Below are 26321 nucleotides of genomic sequence, written 5' to 3'. Positions count from 1 at the left end.
TCCAGCAGTCCTGTACAGATGTGAGAGTTGGACCATAAAGAAGACTGAGCGCTGAAGAACTGATGCTTTTGAGAGTTCCCTGGACAGCAAGGAGATCAAACCAGTCAATCCTAAAGAAAATCAACCCTGAATATTCATTGGAAGCTGATGCTGAAGCTCCAATACTATGGCCAACTGATGTGAAGAGCTGACTCACTGGAATAGACCTTGATACTGGGAAAGATTAAGGGCAGGAGGAGAAGGGGGCGACAGAGAATGAGATGGCATCACTGACCCAATTGACAGGAATTTGAGCAACTTTCAGGAGATAGTGAAGGACAGAAAAGCCTGGTGTGCTGCAGTCCATGGGGCCGCAAGGAGTCAGCACGACTGAGCAACTGAACAACAGCAAAAAGGAAATGTTTACTAATGCTTTGCATATAAATATTAACTATTATTTTTCTTTTTTTATGAGTTTATTTTTTTTATTTTTAAAATTTTTTATTGTAGTGGTTTTTGCCATACATTGACATGAATCAGCCTAACTATTATTTTTCAAAGGCAGATGGAAGACCAGAGGCCAATTTGTCTCTCAAAGAGTAAGTTATTTCTTCCACACCAAATCCAAGGTCTGACAAGGACAAGTGTGTCCACTGGCATAACATATCAGAATCCGCATACCATTCTATAACAACACAATGAACACAGCTAGATGCTAAGAGCTGTGACCTCTACCAAACACACGTCACTGTTTCCCCTCATTAGCCAAATCAACCGCTAGAACTTATCCTGTGTGCTCAGTTGTGTCCCACTCTTTGTGACCCCATGGGCTGTAACCCGCCATGGTCTTCTGTCCATGGGGATTCTTCAGGCAGAAACACTGGAGTGGGTTGCCATGCTCTCCTCCAGGGGATCTCCCCAACCCAGGGATCGAACCCAGGTCTCCCGCACCGCAGGCGGATTCTTTACCATCTGAGGCACGAGGGAAGCCCACGACATATCTTATGGATACTAAAATGTCGGTTTCCAGAAGTCCGCAACCTTACTCGTCACGTGATGGCCCCAATCCCTTCTTTCCCGGCCATTGCGTCAGCCAGAAGTAGAGCCGCCTTCCCGGGAACCAACTAAGAAGCTGATACGTACTCCAGTTGACTGGCATGTTGCTTGACCAATAACGTCTCGGAAAGGCAAGGCAAGGCGAGGCACTTTGCCCCGCGCTCTCTGGTTGGACGGGGCGGTGCGTGCTGCAGCCGCCGCGGCTTGAGGCCCGTGCCACTGCGCGTCTGTGGGAACAGGTAACCGAGGGTTCCGGGCAGTGGGCTCTGAGGGGGAGGTCAGGAACTGTGACCCCTGGGAGAAGCAGACTGGACCGAGAGAGTTCTGCCGCGCCGAGATAGCGGCTGGGCCCGGCGTCTGACCCCTGGGCCAGCTCCAGTGAGGCCTCTGCAACCGGGCCGGAACCGAGGCTGAGGCGGCCGCTGGGCGACACGGCCGCCGGAAAGTGGCTTTTTGTCAGACCCCTGGAGCGCTGGGGTGGCTTTGGCCTTGGGTGGCCTTGCTGAGAACCGAGACCTTGGAGGGATCATCATGGTCGCCGACTACCCGTCCCAGGCGGAGGTTTTATATGCCCTGGTTTTAATCCCCAGGGGCGGGCGGGGTTGCCGGGGAGCGTGGTCAGGACGGGTAGGATCACACAGCGGCTGTGTGAGCCGCTCCCTCAGTTGTCCGCGCCCGCTCCCCGATTCTTGATGGTAGCTCCGTAACTGATTCTAGTCCAGGCCCTTCTGGACGCACTTGGCATGCTCCGTCACATTCAGCGGTTACTTTCTCTGTCAGTCTGTTTCCGCTATGCTTTAAGTTCATTAGCAATTCGCTCTTAAAGGATTCCTATAGCATGAAATATTTAGCAACCATTGTACAAACCTCCAGTCATGATTCCCGCTGGGCTGGAACTTACAGCCTCTTGGGGAGATGGACATCAAGCCCTCAAATGCATGTGGAAATTATGGCAGAAGGCACCTGGGGCTCTGAAACTAAAACAGGGAGAATCTGATCAAAAAGGAGAAGCCTTCCTTAAATAAATCTCTTTGAAATTGAGATACCAACAATGAGAAGTTAACTAGGAAAAAGAAAAGAGGGGAATAGGGTAGTCAGCTTACTTGGTAAATGAAGAGCAAGTTGAAAGGTCCAGTGGCTGGAACCTTAAACCCAAAGGCCGCACGCAGCTCCTGCTGGGATATGGAATCTGGTCTGCTCTGTGCTACCTCTGTATCCAGTGTAACCTTCCTGTATATTTATACTGAATAAATGAATGAGTTGTGATACAGCCTTTAGTAGTCCCAGCCTCCGTAGGGCTTTACATCAATGTATTGGCTCCTTTTATATCATACTACAGTTACTTCTGGGTATGACTGTCTCCCCATTAAGGGCGTAGACTCTCATTCATCTTGGTTCCCAGCTTATAGTATGGATTCAGTATGTTGAAAGAATAAGCAGAGATGAAAAATCCATATGTCCTTTGGAACGAAACAGTTTGTTTTTCTCGGTGACACGTTTAGCGGAGAAGCAACGAACACTGTGAAACAGCTATGATGCTGTTGCTCCGTCAGAGTTAGCACCCTGCGTTCATTGTTGCCACCGTTATTATTAAGATGCATTGAGCCATGTTGAGGAGGGTGGAGGAGGAATGTGATGTGACAGAGTTTCTAGAAACTGTAGCCTTGACTCCTTGGCTTCAACAGAAAGTCCTCAGCTATGGAAATTTTAGTCAGTTCTTTGGCTCAGTGTTTCACCATCTTTTTCCCCAAAGGGCTTTTTGTTTGAATAATGGGTTGATTGAGTTGTGAAAAAAGCAATTGAAGTTGTGATTAAACATAAAATCTAAGAGTCACAATCTCATCATAGTTGCTATATACATCTTTCTTTGTTGTATCTTCCTCCTAAAAAGGAAGAAAACTTTGAGGTAAGTGATGTAAAGTAATAGTATCCAGTTTGTTCCAGTTTACCAGTTGCTTCCAAATACAGGAGGCCTTTTGAACCACACACCCCAGATGTAGGCAGGATAGGTACTACTGTTTTACAAGAAGAGAAACAAGTGTAGGACAAAGTGACTTTAAAGGTTAGAGCTAGGTCTAAGATTAGAGACTTTTAGATAATATTGTGAATGAGATGGTTCCTTATTTTTCTAGACACCCAGAACTCTATGGCAGTACAGCCCCATGCCACTTCTCTCTCACCCGCCTGTCAGAGAAGCCATGTAATATATATGAAAGAGATTGGAAACTGTAAATCTGTTTTACTCCTGATTTCCCTCTCTTCTGAGTCCCTTTCTCTTTCATAGATTCTGAGCTCTGCCTTCTTACTGCAGCTACAGTATCTCACTCCCTAGCAGTCTAAAAGCTGGGAGGGCAGTGGTTTACCTTTTGGGTTCTGGAACTAAGTTGAGGCAGGTTCATTCCTGCTACTTGCAGGTAGTCTCTTGTACAGATAAGCCCATCTCCAGGTCCGTTGTTGCCGGCCACAGCCTCCCCAAGATGGTTAGGCCAAACCTGAAGGTTCTGGCTTTGGGGATAGTGAAATTTTGCACAGTTCTAGACATGTGGGTGAAGACAGAGCTGGAAGGGGCCTTGAGTACAGCCCTCTTGATGGTGAAGTAAAGTGACTCCCTTAAAGACTTGGAGCTAGGTCTCCTCCTGAGCCTCCTCCCTCCCCAGTGGGCTTTTGTGCTAGATCATGAGGTTTAATTCTCATTTCCTAATTCCTGACCTAGGGCTTGGCACAGTGGGTGCTCCGTACATTTTTGCAGTGAATAAATGCATGAAGAAACCACCTCCTCTGCTTAATGTGTTGGTATATTGAACTTGAGGTTGGCCCTGGAAGGAAGAGCACGTGCAGTTGTCTGCTAGTGCAGCACGTTTTGCTTCAATGATAATTTTAGCCTTGAACATTCCAACATAGAGGTTTTAGGATCACACAGCTTACCCATGTCCTTCTTTGACTTGGCCTGAGAAGCTAGGAGTCTTGTGTAATGCTTACTTATCTCTTAGTTTCAATTCCCCTCATTTCTTTCATTTTTTTCTTTGGTTAGTTCCCTAGGGTTATTTTCAAGATGGACGCAACCCTAACAGCAGGTGAAATCCGGCAGCGTTTTATAGATTTCTTCAAGAGAAATGAACACACCTATGTTCACTCATCTGCCACCATCCCTTTGGACGATCCCACTTTGCTCTTTGCCAACGCAGGCATGAACCAGGTAAGGTTGTTTTCCTCTTCGCCTTGCCTTTTTGTCCACGTAGGAGGCAGCAAAGCAACCCTGAAGTCCTATGAAATCCCAGTTCTGTCACCTACTGTGTAGTCCTTATGTTGTTGAACTTCCATTTCTTTGTGTGTGAAAAGAGAAATAATAATAGTGCCTGTCTTTAGGTTGCAATGAGGAGTAAATAAAGTAATGCATTAAAAGTGTTTACCACAGGGACTTACTTACCTGATGGTCCAGTGGTTTAGACTCCACACTTCCACTGCAAGGGGCTCGGGTGAGGCCAAAAAAAAAAAAAAAGGTGTAGTACAGTATTTGAAGTAGGTACTTGAACATTAGCTATTGTTATTTTTAATTATGATGAGAGACCCTGATACTCACGGATTAACCTTGCATGCCTCTCAAGAAAAATACAGCCTGCATCTAGTCTGTAATTTTTTGCTCTTTTTTTTTTTCCCCTTCCTAAGGAAAAAGCTATGTGTTATTAGAATCAGAGTCTGGGTTAATCTTGCTGAGCCCTGAAGAGACTTGTTAATTCAGCTGTTGTGGTTCTCCTTCATCTTCTCATTGTCCTTGTATTTTTCTTTATAAAATAAGTCAGTTCTTCAGAATTCTTTTAAGGCTTTGCTTTCATTCCCATTCTAGGCCATGCACTGTTTTATGGATTTTTTATTTTTTCTTGAAGCTACTGCCACCAATGTCAATTTGGATCTACTGCTAAAGAAACTTATTGGGGCAATTGATCTATAAAAGATACTTGAAAGTTTTATTTTAGGAGACAAGAGTTTTCTCTTGAAATAGTGGGAGCATCACAAGTTGATAAAGGTGTTTCAGTATGCCTGTGACATGGAAAACTGTTTAATTGGTTGGAAGTGGCTTCAGGTTAGATGGTGCCCTCGGGGCTTTCCTTTGGAGGTTCTCTGGGTGCCCCGCTTAGCCTGATGGGCCCACCAGCCCTTAGGATGACCCTCTCTGGGATAAGCTGACATTTTCTTTTGTCCCAGGTCTCTTCTCTGGCTTTGAAAAGTGGCACCAGTGGAAACATTTTCCACCTTGTGTAATGTGAACTATGAAATTATAAAAGTGTTTTCCATTATGTGTGTGAATCCCATGCATACACCTGGAATTGAGGGTGCTAATTTTAGGTGGATTCTTTCAAGGTGGTGGGTTTTCTGGGACACTGAAACAGTTCTGTTCTACTTAGGCATACCTCGGCTTTGTCTTCTCCCACATGAACTGACTGTACTTGGCAGAAGGACCACAAAGCAAGGTTGATAAACATTCCCTGAATAACAGTCACTAGTAGATTGCATGTAGCACCTCCTATACACCAGGCACTGTTCTACGTCTTACATCCACTAACACATTTGACGCTCACTCTGTACCATCCCACTGAGGCAGTGAAGGCTCGGCTAAAACTGCCTGAGCTTATGAGACTGGAGCAGGGGTTTGAACTCAGAGAGAGTCATTTGTTTAACTTACGTGCTCTGTTGCTAAGTCGTTTCCAACTCTTTGCGATCTCATGGACTGTAGCCTGCCAGGCTCCTCTGTCAATGGGATTTACCAGGAAAGCATACTGGAGGGGGTTGCCATTTCCTTCTCCAGGGATTGAACCTGGGTCGTCTGCATTGGCAGGCAGATTCTTTACCACTGAGCCACCATGGAAGCCCCTTACGTGGTCTACTGCCTCTTAATCAGAAATACCTTTTTTTTTTTTTCTTTGCTTGATTGTTTGTACATTTTGAATTAGTATTTGTTAGGCATCTGCTCGTTCTATCCAGGTGCTGGTTATACAGAACTAAGTAAGATAGTTTTTCCTTTAAGGAGTTTGTGGTCTAGTGCAGGACTATCCAGTAGAACGCTATGCAATGATGGTAATTCTGTAGCTAATCACACATCAGCCAGTTGTGATTATGGAGCTAGTATGACCTAGTTGTGCTAATTTTACTTCTTTACAAGGTCTCAAAATTTTTTCTTCCTTATCACCTTTACTACCAAGCCAGCACATCAGGTTTGGAATAAGTTCTTCTAGAAAGATGGTGTAAGCCCTGACTGTCAGAGACTTAAGAGGAAGCACTGGTTTCACTGCATCAGCCTTGACCGTTACCCTAGATCTGGCAGGGCTTTCTGTCTCAGTTGGTGTTACTGGCATTGATGGGAATCATTAGAGAACTAGGGCCAGGGGGGCGCTGCTCCAAGACAGGCTGCCTCTGCTGCAGCCCACAGGGCCACCTGCCTCTGATAAGTTTCCGTTTTGCAGGCTGATCATATCTGGAACCGAACAGTTTAATGTGTAGTCTCTTCCTGCCAGCGTGCAACCACCTGATATATCTGCAGCTCTTTAAAAGTTGAAATGTTCCTTTTTTTTTAGTTCAAACCTATCTTTCTGAATACTATTGACCCATCTCACCCTATGGCAAAGCTGAGCAGAGCTGCCAACACTCAGAAATGCATCCGGGCTGGCGGCAAACACAATGACCTGGATGACGTGGGCAAGGATGTCTATCATCACACCTTCTTTGAGATGCTGGGCTCCTGGTCCTTTGGAGATTACTTCAAGGTAAGTTCAAAGAGAAGATCTGTTGGCATTTTGAGATTCAGAAGTGAAGGACATTTCTTAATTCTAAGACTTCCTGAAAGCAGTGCCTGTAATTTGATTATTTCAGTTTACATTTGGATTTCTTGTATAAATTGATCCTGAATTTGACTATTTATGGTGAAGACACTGTTTTGGCCCTCTTCTATTCATACTAAATAGATTTTGGTTTGGTCACGTTCCACATCTTTTTGATCTTGTTGTAGGAACTGGCATGTAAGATGGCTCTAGAACTTCTTACCCAAGAGTTTGGCATTCCAGTTGAAAGACTCTACGTTACTTACTTTGGTGGGGACGAAGCAGCTGGCTTAGAACCAGACCTGGAATGCAAACAGATCTGGCAAAACTTGGGGTAAGAATGCAGCTTGCATGTTGAGAGTATGAGTATGAGGAATAAAATGATTCTGTGCTCAGTGCCAGAGTGGGGTCTTAGGACTTGGAGTGCATTGCCATTTCCTATTTTAGGGTGTGAATTGGGAGGTGGAGGTGCCTGGGAGTAATTATCTTTTGCTGCATCCGTTGCTTTCTTTGTAGGTTTACTTGATCATTCTGTTGTTGAAAGCCAACATGAAGAGGCATAGGGAGGTGACTTTAAATGATATGCAGCTTTTTTAAAAACACTTACACTGTCATAATTGTCCTCATTTATGAAAATGAAGGAACATTTGCAAAGAAATTTGTTGAATTCTGTACATATTCAGCATAAACATTTTCACTTTTATGTGTTTCTCAGCTTTATCTAGATATTTGCATATTTTCATTTAGTTGTGATTATAACATGTGTATTTTATATTCTGTTGTAGTGACTCTTGAATCATATTGTGCTTCTTTAGCAGGATTTGCTGCAGGCTTGGCCTTAGTAATTGCCAAAGAGTGAGCTCTCTTTCTAGAAATGCATAAGGATCTCCTTTTCTCAGGGATGCAAGTCTGTGCAGAATCCTGTCGCTGGCTGTAACTGGGCCTTTCTTCCCACTCTCTGCAGGCTGGATGACAGCAGAATCCTCCCCGGCAACATGAAGGATAACTTCTGGGAGATGGGTGACACGGGCCCATGTGGTCCCTGCAGTGAGATCCACTATGACCGGGTTGGTGGTCGGGATGCGGCTCACCTCGTCAACCAAGACGACCCCAACGTGCTGGAGATCTGGAACCTCGTGTTCATCCAGTATAACAGGTCGCCTCAGGGTCCTGAACTGTTCCTGCTAAGAGCAGCAGCTTTCCTCAAGCCAAGTAGAGCAAGAGGAACTCAGAGCGTGTGGTTGTCTTCTCATCCCGTCTTTGGGGCCAGTGGGCCAGTGCTAAAGGCATAATTTGCTGTAACTTGAACTGCTGTTCTAAAGCTCATTTCCTTGAAGCTTGCCTCACTCTGTAATGGATCCCAGATTATTTCTTCCCTTTTCTCTGCACTCCCGTCTTCCTACCAAAATAGGCAGAAGCTAATGACAGTCACAGCCTGCAAATGGCTAACTGAGTTGTACCCAGCAGGGAGAGGTGGCAGCCGGAGTCCGTGTTTCACCTTCCTCTTTATCTGGATCTTGCAGGGAAACCGATGGCATTCTGAAGCCTCTTCCCAAGAAAAGCATCGACACAGGGATGGGCCTGGAGCGACTGGTGTCCGTGCTGCAGAATAAGATGTCCAACTATGACACTGACCTTTTTGTCCCTTATTTTGAAGCCATCCAAAAGGTACTGGTCCTATTGCAGACTTCGGTGGAGGTTTCCAGGCTGGCTGTTAGTTCTGTCAAAAATGAAACAGTTGTATGCTTTGCCACGTGAGGGCACCTGTGACCATCTGCCAGCTTCATGGTTAATATTAATAACAGTGTTCTGAAGAAGCACAGGGCATTGTGATTTACTGAGTGCAGCAGCCTGGTTAGAGGCTCTTCAGTCTTGCCCCTGTCACCTTTCTTGGGATTACAGGATCTGGCAAGATGGTCACCCTTTCTCCTTGTGCCCCCACCCCCACCCCGCAGTCCTCTGGAACCTTCTAGGGTAAGGCAGCACCAGAAGGGCCACTTCCCAATGAGCTGCCTCCTGGTTTTTATCTGCAGGGCACAGGTGCTCGGCCATACACTGGGAAAGTGGGTGCAGAGGACGCTGACGGGATCGACATGGCCTACCGGGTGCTGGCTGACCACGCACGGACCATCACTGTGGCCCTGGCCGATGGCGGCCGACCTGACAATACAGGGCGGGGGTAAGTGTGTTACACGGTGCAGCTTTAGGGCTGACACCGAGTTTTTGGCTCTGTGGAACTTAAAGCCACACTTCATTATTGCTTTATGTGTCATCTAGGTGGTTGGAGGGATTCTTTTTTTTCCCTTTTTTAGGAATAGAGGGAGTTTTAGCTCACTTTGAACAGAGTTCACTATATTAAATCTTTGCTGCCAAGTACAAGGTGATAAGGATTGTATTTAAGGTTGCCTGATAAGATACTGACAGGGGCAGGGTAGATACTAATTAACCCAAGGCATCTTGATTATTGACAGGCAGGACCTGGGGTTGTGGGCATCAAGTCGGCCATCTGGTCTGTACTTCCTGCCCCCATCTTTGGTTTAGCAGAACAAGGCTGGAAGACGAACCAAGGTTACCCTTGATGCGTATTTGTGGATATGTAGTAACATCCACAAAACATGAGTTTTATGCTGGAATTAATGTTCATGACCTTGGGGGAATGCAAAAAAGCCTAGGAGAGTCTCTCAAAGAGTAGGCCTTTTGGTAGAATTCCAAAGGGCCCTCTACAAAATGCTTGACTGGGAATGCTGTCTAGCAGGGTCTTGGGTTCTGCTTCTTACAGGTATGTGTTGAGACGGATTCTCCGCCGGGCTGTTCGATATTCCCATGAGAAACTCAATGCCAGCAGGGGTTTCTTTGCTACGTTAGTAGACGTTGTTGTCCAGTCTCTGGTAAGTGTGTTTCCTGCTCACCTCTTCTGTACTAAAGTGCAAACCTTAATTGGGGTAGGGTGAGCGATATCACACTGTTATTGAGAATTTTTAGAGGAGTCATGGTATAATCCTTGTCTTTATTGGCCTCAAATCTGTGTTTCCCATTTGCCAGGGTGATGCGTTTCCTGAGCTGAAGAAGGACCCAGATATGGTGAAGGACATCATTAATGAAGAAGAAGTGCAGTTTCTCAAGACGCTCAGCAGAGGGCGTCGCATCCTGGACAGGAAAATTCAGAGCCTGGGAGACAGCAAAATCATTCCTGGTAAGAACCGGTTTTTTCCTTTCTTCATCAGGCTGGTTCATCTTCCTGGAAGAGGCAAGCCCTTTCTCACAAACTTGACTGTAGGCTCTTGTGTCTCCAAAGGCTGAGCATAGCCTGGTTAGACCACTTTGGTGTGAAATGGGGTTTAATAATATGATTTAAAAAGTAATATATTATTGTGGCAAAGTATTCAAACAGTATAGAGGTAAAAAGTGAAAATCCTCTTTGACTCATTTTTCAGAAGTCACAATTCTTTGGCATTTTGCATATAACTAACTAGTCAAGACTTTTCTTTCTTTCTAGTTTTCAAGACTAGTCAAGACATGCATACAGATGTATATAGGGGTGTGTGTGCTCACAAGCAAAAATGGGAACAAATAGTATATAATGTTTTACAAGTTTATTTTTTACCTGACAAGAAAATTAGTTCCAAAAGTTTTTATGGAAGTGTAATGTACAGGGTGAAAGCCTGGTGTATTTCCCACAAACTGAACACACTTGTGTTCAGATTAGGAAACAGAGCTTTCCCAGGGACTCTTTGTGCTTCTCCCAGGGTGACTGGAAAAGATTTAATGGATTTTCTGATACAGAACCAAAACTGACTTGCATGGCTCTTTAATTCCTCCTGTCATTGCCAGCTTCCTCCTGGGAAGGAGGGAGTGGGAAAGAGGGAGGTTGTTTCCATCATTTTTTAATCTTTTAAAATTTATTTGTTTTTAACGGGAGGACAGTTGTTGTATAGTGTTGTGTTGTTTTCTGCCGTGAATCAGCCGTCAGCATGTGTGTGCCCCCCTGAGCCTCCTCCCTGTCCCTGTCGCTCTTACATGCTCCGTGGTGCTGTGCAGGGGATACCGCTTGGCTCCTCTACGACACCTATGGGTTCCCCGTGGATCTCACCGCGCTGATTGCTGAGGAGAAGGGGCTGGTGGTGGACATGGATGGCTTTGACGAGGAGAGGAAGCTGGCCCAGGTAAAGTGTCTATGGAGTAAGAAGGAAACTCAGCGCCAAGCAAGGCAGGGCTTGACTGCAAAGCATGAGTTTCCTCCCATTAAAGGTTTTGAAATTTCTGTTTTTCCCAAGACTAGTGAGTCTCAAGCGGGGCAGTTTGGCAGCGATGTGTAAAAACGTCTCTCGGGTTTCTGAACGTGCGGGCGGGCAAGTGTGCTGCTGTGTAGTGGGTCGAGGCCAGGAGTGCTGCTCAGCCTCCTCCAGTGGACAGCCTCTCAGAGCAAGAGTTCACCGGCTCCAAGTGTCACGGTGCTGAGATCAGAAAAACTGTTCAGAGCTTTACATGGGGCATGGTTTAGCAATTTTGAGTCCTTCAGAGTTCTTTTTCTCTGACATTAAGGTAACTTGTGCTTATTTCTCTTGCTGGCAGCTGAAATCACAGGGCAAGGGAGCTGGTGGGGAGGACCTCATTATGCTGGACATTTATGCTATTGAAGAGCTGCGGGAAAAGGGTCTGGAGGCAACAGATGATTCCCCGAAGTACAGTTACTATTCGGACTCCAGTGGGACCTACGGTATGTTCATTTGCTCATCTGGGGTGGTTTTCAAGCAATGCGTCTCAAAAGATTGGAAACCCTAAGTATCCATGGTAGCCTCACCTGTAGCACTGTGTGGTCATGCTGGGTTATTTTATACTCAGAGAGGCCCTTTGTGATTGACTTTCTGTCTCTTTTATTTTGGAATAATTACAGATTCACAGGATGTTGTAAAAAAACAAATTTAACTTGAGATCTCTTGTACCTTATACCCAGTTTTCACTAATTATATTAATAACATCTTGTTAGGAAACAAGAAAAATGATACTGACTGGTAAAATTCATAGCGGCTGTTGAATTTTGCATCAGGACAGTAGTGTTCTAAAGTTAAGACAGCTCAAATACACAGGCACTACATGTTTTTGCTTTCTTCTTTTTTTAAAAAAATATTTGTTTATATGTCAGTGCTGAGTCTTAGTTGCAGCTCTTCGGGTCTTTAGTTGCAGTCTTTAGCTGCAGCATATGAATTCTTAGTTGTGGCGTGGGGATCTGGTTCCTTGACGGGGGATTGAACCCAGGCCCCAAAGCATTGGAAGCATGGAGTTGTAACCACTGGACTACCAGGGAAGTCCTGTTTTTTTCTTTTTTCACTCCAGCAGGGATTCCTAAATCTATCCAAGGAAGCCCACAAAATGAATATAGTCTTTACGAATTGACCTTGGAAAGAGAATTTATCACTACTCTTAAATATCTGCTTATCAGGTTCACCGGCTTTCTGTTCAGTACCTCAGAGTTAAGGTGACCAACTGTCCCATTTTCCCAGAATTGTCCCAGTGTTTCCTCACATCCTGGGAAATCCCTTGGTCCCAAGCAAACCGGGGAAGTTGATCATCCCTGAGTATTGTGTTCTCCAGTAGAAGACCAGCATGTTAAGCCCTTTTGTGAAGGCTAATAGGCTGGCTTCCAACATAACAGTAGACAGTTAGGACCTCAGGAGAGTTTGAGAAATAGAATCCAGCACAAGCCAGCTGAGAACGTGTGAGTGAAATCATCTACTGTGTTTTTCCCCTTGTGCACAGTGTTTGAGAGTGCAGTAGCTACAGTGATGGCTCTGCGCCGGGACAAGATGTTTGTGGAAGAAGTGTCCACAGGCCAGGAGTGTGGAGTGGTGCTGGACAAGACCTGTTTCTATGCTGAGCAGGGAGGGCAGATCTACGACGAAGGGTACCTGGTGAAGGTCGACGACAGCAGTGAAGACGTGAGCCAGCAGCTCCTCCTTGCTAGCCAGGGGGCGGGCGGCCAGCCACGGCCTGCACCCCGACAGCCACTCTGGCGGCTGGGTGCTCCCGGGCCTGAGGGGCAGACACCACCGCTCTCTGGGTTGTCCCATGGCCAGTGTTTCTGAAGCCAGGGGCACCGCTGCTTGCGCCGTGTCGCTTCCCTCACCATCAGCTCCCCTCACAGCGGGGTCTTTGCAGCCAGGCTGCTTAGGGTGATCCTTGGGTCTTCTAGGCTCCCCTCAGAAATAAGGAGGGCCAGCTCTGACAAGGGAGGGTGGGGAACGGGATGGGGTCCTCATCCAAGCTGCAGCCTGTCGCTCTGCTGCTGCTGGCTCTATGGTTTTGGACGCGTTCCCAGACTTGAGTTTCCTTACCCTGGCTTTAGTTCTCTAAGATGCTCCCTAATGGAGCGTGTGTGTATACATACATGTCTACTACATATTTAAACTGCTGTGTGTGTATAATAATATAATGGGTATATAGTGGCCCGTATATATATTAATGTATATACATACATATATATCGTAATAATATTAATGTTATGTGTGTAACATGTAAAGAGAGAATTCATATATATGTTTATCTGTATTTGCATGTATACATACCTGTACGTGTACATACACACACACACACATATACACATTTGGATTTATTTAGTTAGTTGTTTATTGGTCTCCTCCTTGACTCTTAGAAAACTGAGTTCACAGTGAAGAACACTCAGGTCCGAGGAGGGTATGTGCTGCACATAGGAACACTCTACGGCAGCCTGAAAGTGGGGGACCAGGTCCGGCTGTTTATTGATGAGGTGAGTTGCTTTATGCTGGTCAGCACTGGATAGGATCACTGATCTCTCCCTCCCCCTTTTAAAAAAGAAGTCAGCTTTATGGAGGCATAACTGGCATGTAGAATTATAAGATATTTAAAGTGTACGTCATGGTGATTTGATAGGTTGTGAAAAGAATTCACCTCTTCTTCTGGCTTTAAATTGGTCCATCATTATTACCCCTTCTAAGTGAAATTATAAATAGGTAATTACAAGTAAGGTGCAGGAGTAAATTTTATGAGGGTTGTAACTGAAATTTAAATCTAAATGTCCCAAGTAAGACCACGGTGATTTCAGTTGAGATCCTGTAGCTTCATTTTCATGGATTCCCTTTCTCCAGCTTTACCTCAAATACTTCAGGAGCCAAGGATCCCATATTGAGAAATAGTTTCTACTGTGTGTGCCAGAGCTCCAAAATAGCAGTAGCGTAAAACACAGTGGAAATGCACTTTTCACCTGAAAGTCCACGCTGATGCAGAGGCCCTCCTCACAAAGTCAGAGGGCCTGCTGTTCCTTGTTTGCTGTTCTTCCTTCATTCCTGGGGTGTTGCTCTTGATTTCACGTTCCAAGAAGGTTGCTGTCAGATCCATTCTCTACACCAGGGGTTGGTGAGCTTCTTGTGTAAGTTTCCTGCATGCATGTGTGCATACTCAGTTGCTCAGTCATGTCTGACTTTTTGCGACCCCATGCCCCACAGACTATAGCCTGCCAGACTCCTCTGTCCACAGAAATTTTCCAGGCAAGAATACTGGAGTGGGGTACCACTTCCTCCTCCAGGGGATCTTCCTGACCCAGGGATCGAACCCATGGGTTTCCTGCATCTCGTGCATTGGCAGGTGGATTCCTTACTGCTGAGTCACCTGGGAAGCCCTTGTAAAGTGGCAGATAGTAAATATTTTTGGTTTTCTGAACTATACAGTCTCCATCACAACTGCTGTTGTGGCACAAAAGCACTGTAGACAATATATAAACACGAGTGGGCTGTATTCTGGAAAACCTAGCTATAAAAATGGACCGCAGGACGGATTCGGCCCACAGGCTGTAACTCGCCACCTCCTGTTGTAGATGGTGGGAAAGAGGATGGGGAGGGGGGATGTGTCCCTCCTCACTGACTGGAAGTGACTCACCTAGCCACAGTTAGCTGTGAGGGACGCTGTAGGCTTTCTTCTGCGCAGCTGTGTGTCCAGCTAAAGCCTTTAGGCCTTGGGAAGAAGGGGAGAGTGGGTGTTGGGGACCGACCAGCGGTCCACCACCGACCTCTCCACCAGCCTGCTCTGCCCCGTGCAGCCCCGACGAAGGCCTGTCATGAGCAACCACACGGCCACCCACATCCTGAACTTCGCCCTGCGCTCCGTGCTGGGGGAGGCTGACCAGAGAGGCTCCCTAGTTGCGCCTGACCGCCTTCGCTTTGACTTCACTGCCAAGGGAGCCATGTCCACCCAGCAGATCAAGAAGGCTGAGGAGATTGCAAATGAGATGATTGAGGCAGCCAAGGTAGGTTGGATTACACGTGAACTCTGAGTCATGAACTTCTCTCCTTCCTGCACCATTTACGGAGCTGCTGCCGCCCAAATGCTCTCCCTCTGTTGAACCGTATCCTGTCCTGTGAACATGTGTGCTTAACACAGTGGTTCTCAGCTGTACTGGGTAGGGGACAGTGCTGGTGTTCATGAGGGGTCTCTGCTCCACCTCCTCCTCAGGATAGCCAGAGCCCTTCTAGTTGTATCTGGTTTACACATAGCAGCATATCCATTTCAGATTTGGTGCATGGTTTAACGAAATAGTTGGAAATTCCTATTTTGAGCTCCTTGACCTTACATGTGGGGCTTTATTTTGGGACGTGATCAGCACAGCCAGGATCAGAAAGCAGAGCCCTGCCTGCAAGTCCGCAGTCTCCCTGCTCCCCCCTGCACCCCCAGAGAACATCTCCCCAGCTGTCTCTCCTGTCCTTTCTCCACGGCAGCCGGTCTACACTGAGGATTGTGCTCTGGCGGCAGCTAAAGCCATCCAGGGCCTGCGGGCTGTGTTTGATGAGACCTACCCTGACCCTGTGCGAGTCGTCTCCATTGGGGTCCCAGTGTCTGAGCTGCTGGATGACCCCTCCGGTCCTGCTGGCTCGCTCACTTCTGTTGAGTTCTGTGGGGGAACGTGAGTACCTTGCGGGCAGTGGTGGACCTGCCTCTTACTAATTTGGGTTACCCTTGGAGGATGTGGGTAATGGGCTAGACCAGCTCTGGTTTGTCTGAGGTTGAAGAGGAGTCCTTGGAAATGCAGGTGCCAAGTAGCTCTCCCAGAAATCAGCATCTCTGTGCCCCCATCACACCCTCAGTGTCTGATAGTGACTTTACTGAGTGTGTGGTGAAACGCTCTTCTTAGGAGGAGAAAGTGGAAAATGTCACCTTAACCCTTAGCTCACGGCTGTTTGCTCTGGTTCCCTGGACAGATGACAAGAGAAGCCTGCGAATTCATGATTCAGCAGGGCCGTGGCGCTTCTAGCCTGGTCTTAGCTCCTTTAGACTCCCAGGGCCTCATATGGTTCCCTTTGTCAGCTGAAGGAGCATCTGGGGAATTAATAACCCCATTGTCTCAGAGCCCCTATGTTAGGCCACACGGTAGAGCTGACTCAGCTTGACTGTGGCCAGTCACTTGTTTCTGCCAACTTGAAGATCTCCATATCCCTTGAGGTCTTTCTGGAACAGTGTGGTGGCCTGGGAAATTCCTGCTTCCAAAGGAATCATGGGGAAAAGAACATTCCTAAGGCCACGGTAGAGCCCATCCAGGGCCTCCTGTGAGTCTCGGGCAGGTCGATGGCAGGTGGGGGATGGGGCTGGGGTCCTTGTGGATGACACAGTAAATGAGTATTTGAGGTGAGGTTCTCTGAGCAGTGCAGTTGTTGAAGAGGTTGTGGTAACATTTTAAAGGTAGTCCACCTACACTTTCAGAAGGGGCAGAAGATAACTGTCCTGTGAGGGAGAATTTTCCGCATTTAATGTGTGAGAAAACTAAGGCTCAGAAAGGTGGTTCCTTGCGCAGTGTCAGCTCCAGCTAGGCCTTCTCTGACTGCCTTCAGAGCTGTACCCTGACGTAACATGAAGGGCCCTTTCCCCTGTTCCCTGGGGAAGCTTCCCCAGGAGCCACCACCTCCTAGGGCTCCTGCTCCCAGCTGAGGGCTCCCAGGTGCGGGGAGGACCGTGAACTTTGCTTTCTGCCATGCAGACACCTGCAGAACTCGAGTCACGCAGGAGCGTTTGTGATCGTGAGTGAAGAAGCTATTGCCAAGGGCATCCGGAGGATAGTTGCTGTCACAGGGGCTGAAGCCCACAAGGTGAGCGGCTGAGGCTGGGCTCTGAGTCCACGGGGCATGCGGCCGCTGTGGGCAGGCTTGGAGGTCCGGCGTGCCCTCCAAACGCCCTCCAGTTACTCGTGCCTGGGAGGAGGAAGCCACCATCACCTGAGTCTTGCTAGCTATCTTTTAAACTTTTAAAATGCAGGTAAGCTCTGCCGTCACACGTTCATGTTCAGGAGGGAGGCCGTGTTTTGCCGTGTTTTGCCGTGTTCTCCATGCCCCCGGCACTTCGCCGCCTCTCCCTGGGGGCATGCAGTTAGTTTGAGATGCATGGAGTAGGGGGACAATTGCTCGGCATGGGGACTGGAGCTCACGCCTGACACATGCTGAGGTTTGAGGAATGGTCATTTCATGGGTGCGAAGGGCTTCTGACTCGTGAGTTCTTGGTCACCCCCGAGCTCAGGTCCACTGGCCAGGTGTGTGAGGAGAATGCTTCCTCCTGGGGCATGAGGCTGCAGACACCTGCTCCCTGAAGGAAGAGAAAGGTCTGATGTTCTGGGGGAGTTTTGTGTCAGAGCCTGCCACAGTTGACAGGCAGAATTGTGAAGTTCAAGGTTCCCTGACCCAGAGTTTACAACTCTGGTTGTCCTCCTCACAGGCTCTCAGGAAAGCAGAGAGCTTGAAAAAATCTCTCTGTGTCATGGAGGCCAAAGTGAAGGCCCAGACTGCGCCGAACAAGGACATGCAGAGAGAGATCGCGGACCTCGGGGAGGTAGGGCGGCCTCCCTCCTCAGGTCGTGGTTCTCGGGGCTGTGGGCGTTGGGACTGACCGCTGATGTCTGGCAGCCTGGCAAAGGGGGCTCCATGGACCCTGGTCTGCGGACCCTGGAACCTGCCTGCTGCCCCTGTTGCTGATGGCAGGAGAGCCCCTTCCAAGCGCTAGTGGGCACTGGTGTTGAGGGCGTTGGGACAGGTCCTGTGGGTGCCCACTTTCTCCAGGTCTCCTGGTCCCAAGTCACTTTATGACATTTTATGGTTTTGTGTTCTCTGAGACCTGGGTTCAATCCCTGGGTCGGGAAGATCCCCTGGAGGAGGGCATGGCAACCCACTCCAGTATTCTTGCCTGGAGAGTCCCATGGACAGAGGAGCCTGGCGGGCTGCAGTCCATGGGGTCACGAAGAGTCAGACACGACTGAGCAACTGACACTTTCACTTTCTTCTTCTGGACACTGGTTGGGGAACTTTGCTGTTCAGAGCCAGAAGGGTGGGCTGGGCTGGGCTCACCTCCTAGCTCCTGGTGGTCCAGATCCCAGTGGTATTCCTGTTCTGTTTCCAGGCCCTGGCCACTGCCATCATCCCTCAGTGGCAGAAGGATGAATTCCGGGAGAATCTCAAGTCCCTGAAGAAGATCATGGATGACCTAGACCGGGCTAGCAAAGCCGATGTGCAGAAGCGGGTGGGTCTCGGCAGTGCGGGCGGAAGGAGGATTCACCCAGCAGAGGCTGCGCAGGCTGCTGTCTGGGGGTCGGAGTCTGGGCCTCTGACCTGAGGCCTCTCTCTGGACTTCCTTCCATGCAGGTGTTGGAGAAGACGAAACAGCTCATCGACAGCAGCCCCAACCAGCCCCTGGTCATCCTGGAGGTAGAGAGCGGCGCCTCGGCCAAGGCAAGCCTGGCGGGGCCCCCGCGCTGCCCTGCCCGTCTGCTGCCCGTCTCCTCCCCGCGGGCTCCCCGCAGCCCTCTGGGGGCTGAGCGTGAGCCCTGTGGCTCTGAGCCAAGGAGCTGCCTGAGGGCCCGCCCTCCGGGCCTGAGTTGGACTGAGCCGTGGCTGGAGAGCTGTGGCTCCTGGAGGTGCATGGCCGGCCTGAGCCCGGGTGGGCGAGGCCCTGTGCTGGGCCCCCCCATCCAGGCTCCGGGACCAGCACCTGCTCTTAGGGGCGGGGGTGGGGGGCACCCTGAGAACAGTCCTGCAAGCCCACCGCACTTGAGGAGAGCATGGCCCCCTTTCCCAGGGCCACGGCCTGATGCCAGCTTCTCCCCACAGGCCCTGAACGAAGCCCTGAAGCTCTTTAAGACGCATTCCCCCCAGACGTCCGCCATGCTCTTCACAGTGGATAATGAGGCCGGCAGGATCACATGCTTGTGTCAAGTCCCCCAGGTCAGAACGCCCTGCCGTCCTGCTCAGGCAGCCCTGTGTTTGTGGGAGGTGATGTCCATAGCTCTTCTCAGGGACCCTGATTTTTCTTGGTTGTTTGCCAAGACTTGTGTGTGTGTGTGTGTGTGTGTGTGTGTGTGTGTGTGTGTGTGTGTGTGTGTGTGTGTGTGTGTGTGTGTGTGTGTGCGTGCGCGCGCACGCTCATGCGCACGAGTTTGTGCAGCCTGTTAGAGATGCCGTTCTGTTGTCCACCTGTCACCTCCCTAGTGCCCTTCAGCCTCAGGCCCTCCCCCCTGGCGAATACGTTTAACCGTGCTGGCTTTGCTGCTCGGTGTGCGTCGCCCTGGCTGTGGCACCAGCTGTGTGCTCTCAGCCCTGGTGGCATCAGGGCAGGATTGGGCGTCTGGCTCCAGCCCTCTGCTTGTCTGCCTCAATCCCGTCCCCTGTGCTGACTCCCACTCCACCTTCCTGTCTCCTAGAATGCAGCCAACCGGGGCCTGAAAGCCAGCGAGTGGGTGCAGCAGGTGTCAGGCCTGATGGACGGCAAAGGCGGTGGCAAAGACGTGTCTGCTCAGGCCACAGGCAAGAACGTGGGCTGCCTGCAGGAGGCGCTGCAGCTGGCCACCTCCTTTGCCCAGCTGCGCCTGGGAGACGTGAAGAACTGAGAGGGAAGGGCAGGTCCACCAGGAGGCATCTCCCCCGCCCCGACCCAGACACATCCGTCCAGCCAGGAGCTCTCCTTCCACCACAAGGACGTTTGAATCTTGGGACCTTTAAACAGCCCCGTCTGTCCTAACCCATCAGTAACCGGAACTTAACCTGGGAGCCAGCCTATGACTCAACACCCATGTTACATTTCTGCCCTGAGCACATCCGTGCCATCCATCTAGAACTACTACCCCAGGATTGCTTTTTCATCATCATGCTTGTGTCTGTAGAGAGTTCTCTGCAGACTCAGTGCTGTGGGCCTCAAGAGAGGAATCATTTTTGCTGCAGAGAATAAAAAGACCATGTGCAATACTTGATATGATACTGCCACGTGACTTTTTTACTCCTCCTCCCCTCTCGCCCTCCCCCCCATAGGTGTCCCCAGGGTGATAACCCGTGGTTCCCTGGGTGTCTGTAGACTAATTGCTGTGGTTCCAGCTGGTTTCTGGTTGCAGTCCTTGCTGAGTCCAGCCCCAGACCTCTGAACTTTGAGAATAATGGTCCCTAGATTTGCGTCAAAACATCTGTGGGGATGGCCCACAGAATGGGGTGAGATAGAGGAATTCATTATTCAGTGGAAGATGGTCCGTGGGGTTGCTGGCAACAAAGAGAGGCTTTGTTTTTGGTGCTTCTTAGAGGAGAACATTCTCATTTATAAGTCTCGTATGTCTTTTCCTCTCCTGATGTACAGCTTGGATGTGAGGTCAGAGACATTCTTTGGTATAGGAGGTTTTTAGGGAACATCAGTTGCCTCCTCCCACACCCTTGACTGCCAGGTCATTCCAGGTTTCAGGACCTAACTTGGACGGTGAAGATGGAGACTCTGACCTGGTTCTGTCCATTCACCCCAGTCTGAAGACAGCTGGGTTTGGGAGCTGTAGTGTGTGGTACTTAGTTGTGCCCTCTCTGGCTGACTTCAAGTCCCCTGGGTGCAGCAGGCTGGCCCTGAATCATTCTCAGCCCTGCTGACTTGGAGGGAGCAGAAAAAGCAGGTCTGTGCCAACCGAAGACACAGAGACCACCAGTCACAAGGCCTGTGGGTGAGGAAGAGGAGAAACAGGAAGGGTGCTGAAGCCCTGGCTGCAAAGAGCGCAAGCCAGGTGAGGAGTGTGAGACAAAGACCTCACACAGTCCGCAGCGGGGTAGAGAGTTCCAAACGTGCACTCCACAAGCTGTGCCAGCCAGGGCACTGAGGACCAGAGGGACCTCCTGGGCAAGGCGGCGGGGGAACATGTATAGGGTTGTGTCACTAGTGCAGGACCAATTACAGCTTCACAAGCGAGAGGAAGAAGACCCAAGCCCTGGGCTTGCCCTGGCCCGAAGGCTAGAGGTCAGCGGGGCCGGCCTAGATGCCACTTCTGCATGCCCGTCTGATCCACCCAGGCACCCCGCTCTGGCCGTTCTCACGGCAGCCCCGGGGCTCCGCGACGCGCGCCGTCCCCCTCCGGAGCGGCAGGGGGCGGTGTGGCGCCAGCCGCTCTCCCGCGCACCCTCGCGAGGCCGGGCGGGCGGGCGGAAGCGCCGGCGCACGGGGCGGCTGACGCGCGGTGCCGGCCGGCAGCAGCGCCGCCATGCCCGGGGACCACCGCCGCATCCGCGGGCCCGAGGAGTCGCAGCCGCCGCAGCTGTACGCGACCGGCGAGGGCGAGGCGCCGGCCCCTCGCGACCCGGCGCGGCTGCGGCCGGTGTACGCGCGCGCCGGGCTGCTGAGCCAGGCCAAGGGTTCGGCCTACTTGGAGGCGGGCGGCACCAAGGTGCTGTGCGCCGTGTCGGGCCCGCGCCCCGCCGAGGGCGGCGAGCGCGGCGGCGGCCCGGCCGGGGCGGGCGGCGAAGCCCCCGCGGCGCTGCGCGGCCGCCTGCTCTGCGACTTCCGCCGCGCGCCCTTCTCGGGCCGCCGGCGCCGCGCCCCGCCTGGCGGCGGCGAGGAACGCGAGCTGGCGCTGGCGCTGCAGGAGGCGCTCGAGCCGGCCGTGCGCCTCGGTCGCTACCCGCGCGCGCAGCTCGAGGTGTCGGCGCTGCTGCTGGAGGACGGCGGCTCGGCGCTGGCCGCCGCGCTCACGGCCGCCGCGCTCGCCCTGGCCGACGCGGGCGTCGAGATGTACGACCTGGTGGTGGGCTGCGGCCTGAGCCGCGCGCCGGCGCCCGCGCCCACCTGGCTGCTGGACCCCACGCTGCTGGAGGAGGAGCGCGCCGCCGCCGGCCTCACCGTGGCGCTCATGCCGGTGCTCAACCAGGTGGCCGGGCTGCTGGGCAGCGGGGAGGGCGGCCCGACCGAGAGCTGGGCGGAGGCCGTGCGCCTGGGGCTCGAGGGCTGCCAGCGCCTCTACCCCGTTCTCCAGCAGTGCTTGGTGCGGGCCGCCCGCCGGAGGGGTGCAGCCGCGCCCCTCTGAGCCAGAGACCCGAGCAACGATGGACACAGAGGACCGAGCCACCGCTGCCGCCACAAGGACCCGCGCCGTCGGCCTGCAGACGGCGTGCGCCAACCTGAGAACTGAGAGCACAGAGAGGATCTGCCGAGGCGTGCTCAGAATAGCCATGTTGGAGCGATTCTTTCCAGACTGCTTCGTTAAAGAAACTTTTCTAATTGATTTGACTCCCAGCCACGACCCAGTTGAAGAAACCTGCCAGTGCATCTTGACTCCTAAGTTGGGAAGGACTTAGGCTGGACTCGTCGGGAAAACTGGAGCTGTTGTCCTGCAAGGGATGGGCCCTATGCAGGCCAGCCGGGGACTCTCTCCTGAATAACTGGGCTGCTTTTGAGAGCGGGGACAAGGGGGCTGTGCCTTCCACCTACATCTGAACCCAAACAAAAACTCTTATAATCTGAAACATTCTTCTGTTGTTTTTGGTACCGACTTTAATGAGGAAGGCTCTTCCGAGCTGGGGAGTGTGTTCTCAGGGCTTGGGACAAGCATTTTCTTTGTGTTCTGGTGTCGCTGGTCCACCAGCGAGACGGCACCTGAACTGCCAGGAGTGGGAGATTCTGGATACTGGAGAGGGAGTCTGGCGATTCTGTAGGGCAGAGGGGTCTCTCTGACCATGAGGGTGGGCTCCGCCCTGTGTGGCTCCTGAGCCCTGCAGGTCTGTGCTCAGGTCTGAATTGGCAAAAGGGCCGCCTGGGGTCCTCCCTGCACCAGCTTGGTGTGACCTGAGCTTGTGTCTCAGGGGCCTGCTCAGCTCTAGGAAAGGCTGGCTTGAGGCAGCTGAGAGACCAGAATGAGGCCTGGGGACCACACCAAGAACCCCTGACTGGGGGAAAGATACAAACTTTATTTGCCCCCAGTGACATTATATGTATTTCCAAAGCAGATCTGAAATACATAGAATCACAGCAGCAAGAAGCAAGGCAAGAACGGTAAGCCTGTGGACACCCAGACGGGACTGGGGGCTTCGAGAGGGGAAGAGAGCTGATGCTGCTCCGGGAGGCGGGCGTCCAGCTCCCCTTGCAGCCTGAGACGGTGCGCTGGTGCTGGGCAGCTGCGGGCCGCCCCCCCTTCCCTGCAGTACCTAGACTGCCATCTGGACAAAGCTAAAACCAGCACTAGGGGAGGGTGCCTGGCTGCGCCATGCCTCCATTTCCATCGCCTTTGCTCCAGGATGGGTGGCTTGGGTGCCACTGAGAGACCCTCGAGAAAACACTCAAGGAAAGGACCGTGCCTGGAGCTGCTGAGCCTGGAGGGGTTCCAGCCTGCTACTGACAGCCCTCCTGGTCTGATGCCTGATTCTTGACCTGTGGGAGAAGCAGAAGCAGGACCCTAGCACAGAGGGCCAAAGTGCAGTGAGGCTGGCAAGGGGCCATCTGCTAACAACTCCCAGCCTCCAACCCCCGCCTCCCTTTCCTGGCAGCTCTGGCATCTCAGTGCTACTGTAGATTCTTCGTGAACCCAGAACCACCAGACACATGGCATTTTGTCCACCCAGCCCAGTTTTCCTAGATGTGATTCCATCTTGGGGAGCAGTAAGGGTCCCCTGACCCAACAGGCCAAGGGGCAGCCAGAGCGGGGCAAATGGAAGAAAGGAAGCTCCTTACTGCTAACCCTGCAGCAGCCCGGCCCTGCTGGGAGGGTCCTGACAACAGCGGGTGCTTGGCCCACTTCAGGACTACCAATGGGGCGGAGGCTATGGTACAGTACGGAACACTGGGGCCCTTGGAAGCTGCACAAAAGGCTATTATCAGATCCAGGTTTGGATTTTTCAGCCCAGGAAGGTCTGTGTGCTTCGGCTTCCGTGGGGAGCTGTGGGGACCCCATTATCCACTGGGGACAATACGAGGGAATTAAGGGGAAAAAATAGGACAGGGCCCTATCTTCCGGACATTGTCTGTGACAGAGGTCAGTCGCCTACCTGCAGCCGCTGCTGTGGTCTCCTGCACAAACAAGAAGCCAAACACAAGGAGGGTGAGGATGGGGGAGGTGCCACGCCACTCACCGCGTCCTCCGGGTCTGTGTGCTCCTGGGAGCCGTCCGCCTCCGGAAGGGCCCTTGGGCCTCTGGGCTTCTGCCTCGGTTCGGTGGTTCTGCATAAGGACCCCTGACTCCCAGAGCCCCTGTTCTGTTCACAAACCTCTGTCCCTAGACAGGGACAGTCCCAGTCAGAGGCCGGGTCTGAAGGCCCCAGCTAACCCCAAAGAGGCCACTCAATGTGCAGCACTGATCTCAGGTGTCTAGGGCTGGGAGAGGACAAGATGCGGTGGGCTGAATGAGACACAGCCCAGGCTCCAGACAGCTCCTGAGTGGGTGAGGGGGCCACTCCTGGAAGGAATGGGGGGAGTGCACCTGGGGAGGGTGAGGAGGAGCCCTGCGGCCAGGGAGAGCCCGAGGCTGGACCCCGGGTACCTTCAGCCGTGGGAAAACCTGGCGCCTGTGGAGTGCGGCCTTGGGGGCCTGACCTGGAAGCTGGTCCCTCCGCTGTTCCATGAGCTCCAGGCGCTGCAGCAGGCGGTCCACCTGGGCCTTGATGTGGCTCAGCTCGGCCCTGAGGCAGTGCAGCTCCTCCGTCTGGACTGGGGGGCGGGGGCAGAGGGCGCTGCTGCTGGGACCTCTAAGCCCACCCTCCCTGCTGAGGGCCTCCCAGCTCCCCACTACCCTACCAGCGAGGGCTGTGCCCCTCACTCACGCTTTATCTCAGGGGGCAGCTGGCTCTTCCTGGGGGCCCTGTGGGGACTGAAGCGGCCCTTGGCCCCCGTGCCCAGGTGGGCCCTCCAGATCCTGACAGGCACACGGTGGAGGAGGGGAGGGACCCCCTGGTGTTCGTACACCCTGTGGGGACAGGACAGAGGGAGTCAGGCCACCAGCCTCCCCTGCGCCCAGAGGCCCGCCCGGCAGGACCACCCACCTGCAGGGGCCATCTTCCCGGTGTAGCTCATAATCCAGGCTGTAGCTGCTGCTGTAATAGAAACGGGGAGAGGATCACTGCCCGGGACCAGAGTCCTTGCCTAGATGCCAGTTTAATTTGGGGAAACAGGTTTGCAGCTTTTCCTTAGAATCCCAGGGTTCTTCACCAAAAGAGCCTCTTAGGCACTTGACCAAGGTCACTTTGGGAGACCACAGCAAACCAGCTTCCCCGTCGCTGGGCTCTGACCGGGGCACCTTGCAGGTGGCTTCCGCTGGCAGGAGGGGCAACTGCCCACAGGCTTCTGGCCAGCCAGATCTGGGCCCTCCGCGGGCTCCTCTGGCTGACCCAGGCACTGCTGGTCTTAGTCTGGCTCTTAGTCTGGCAAAGGATGAAAGGGAAGAGTTAAGTCAGGGCCCAAAGCTGTGGAGGGGCCAAGAGCCTTTACTCCTGCGTGGGAATGGCCGGGATGCGGGGTCAGACGGGCAGGGTGAGCGCCGAGGCCCGGCCACCTTAGCTGCAGTCCAGGCCGGGTAAGACCCGCGGTTATGCACCGTGCCGCCCCCCCCGCCGCCCCCCGCCAGGGAACCGGTGCCCAGGAGAGGACAGGAGGTGGGCCCCAGGGTGGGGCTGGGCCCAGCCTGGGCAGGAAGGTCTGGAGGGGCTACCACCCCTGAACTTCAGGGCAGCTTGAGGTTTCCGTTGGAGCAAGAGGGGCGCTGGGGTGGGGAGGAGGGGGCTGTGAGCCAGGTTCAAGGAAGTTTCTGAAATAACCTTCTGGGGCCCTGCGCCCAGGAACGACGGGAGAGGTCGGTGGGAGCCCTGAGGCACTCGGGGGACATTCGGAGGGAGACCTTCGCCTTCATCGCGATGCCCCCATGCCTGTGGATGAGGTTTCCGGCCGCCCCCGCTTTGCCTTCTGGCCTCAGGAAGTGCGGGTGGGCGGCCCGGGAGCCTCAGGACGCTGCTAATCCCGGGGGGTGGGAGGCCCTTCCTGGGAGAAAGGGGAGAAGGGGGCGGCAGGGCAGGGTGCCCCGCTTCCGGCGCCACGGGGGCGAGGATGGAACTCGGGGTTTCGGGTCTCAGCTGAGCGCGGCCCCTCGGGGAACCTTCTGGCTGGTGCGGGCCCTCGACTAGGATGCAACTCCGCTCCGGAGTGCAGGGGAGGGGAGCCGGGCGGGCCGAAAGACGACTACCGAGCTAGCCAAGAGAA

General features: G+C 52.3%; 2 protein-coding genes across 3 annotated transcripts; both read left to right on the top strand.

The window, feature by feature from the left end:
* The first annotated feature begins 1149 nt into the window (after nt 1-1149).
* Nucleotides 1150-20094, top strand: AARS1 (alanyl-tRNA synthetase 1). 2 transcript variants are annotated; one of them, XM_043437850.1, is made up of 21 exons: nt 1150-1274; nt 4067-4231; nt 6606-6794; nt 7037-7182; nt 7813-8004; nt 8372-8516; nt 8882-9027; nt 9628-9736; nt 9891-10041; nt 10887-11011; nt 11421-11565; nt 12606-12784; nt 13498-13611; nt 14917-15123; nt 15593-15777; nt 16846-16954; nt 17574-17687; nt 18252-18371; nt 18494-18580; nt 18959-19072; nt 19549-20094. In XM_043437850.1, exons 2-21 carry the CDS (start codon nt 4088-4090, stop codon nt 19732-19734), a joined length of 2907 nt encoding a protein of 968 aa, XP_043293785.1. In that variant the 5' UTR covers nt 1150-1274; nt 4067-4087; the 3' UTR covers nt 19735-20094. The 2 variants fall into 2 exon arrangements, with proteins under 2 accessions (XP_043293785.1, XP_043293784.1); XM_043437849.1 differs by lacking the exon at nt 1150-1274 and adding an exon at nt 1579-1596.
* A 1183-nt stretch (nt 20095-21277) lies between these two features.
* EXOSC6 (exosome component 6) lies at nt 21278-22606 on the top strand. The gene has a single exon (XM_043436927.1). It carries the CDS (start codon nt 21349-21351, stop codon nt 22165-22167), a length of 819 nt encoding a protein of 272 aa, XP_043292862.1. The 5' UTR covers nt 21278-21348; the 3' UTR covers nt 22168-22606.
* Nucleotides 22607-26321: the final 3715 nt, after the last annotated feature.

This window comes from Cervus canadensis, chromosome 18, assembly GCF_019320065.1.
Source record: "Cervus canadensis isolate Bull #8, Minnesota chromosome 18, ASM1932006v1, whole genome shotgun sequence".
Taxonomy (NCBI): Eukaryota; Metazoa; Chordata; class Mammalia; order Artiodactyla; family Cervidae; genus Cervus; species Cervus canadensis.
This window is presented reverse-complemented; position numbering and strand designations above follow the sequence as displayed.

Excerpts from the sequence above, each read along its gene's own strand:
- EXOSC6 (XM_043436927.1), top strand. The coding sequence starts at position 21,349 with ATGCCCGGGGACCACCGCCGCATCCGCGGGCCCGAGGAGTCGCAGCCG.
- AARS1 (XM_043437850.1), top strand. The coding sequence starts at position 4,088 with ATGGACGCAACCCTAACAGCAGGTGAAATCCGGCAGCGTTTTATAGAT. Across the intron at positions 8,005-8,371 it reads GTGTTCATCCAGTATAACAG|GGAAACCGATGGCATTCTGA; the intron begins GTCGCCTCAGGG and ends TGGATCTTGCAG. Across the intron at positions 15,124-15,592 it reads AGATGATTGAGGCAGCCAAG|CCGGTCTACACTGAGGATTG; the intron begins GTAGGTTGGATT and ends TCTCCACGGCAG.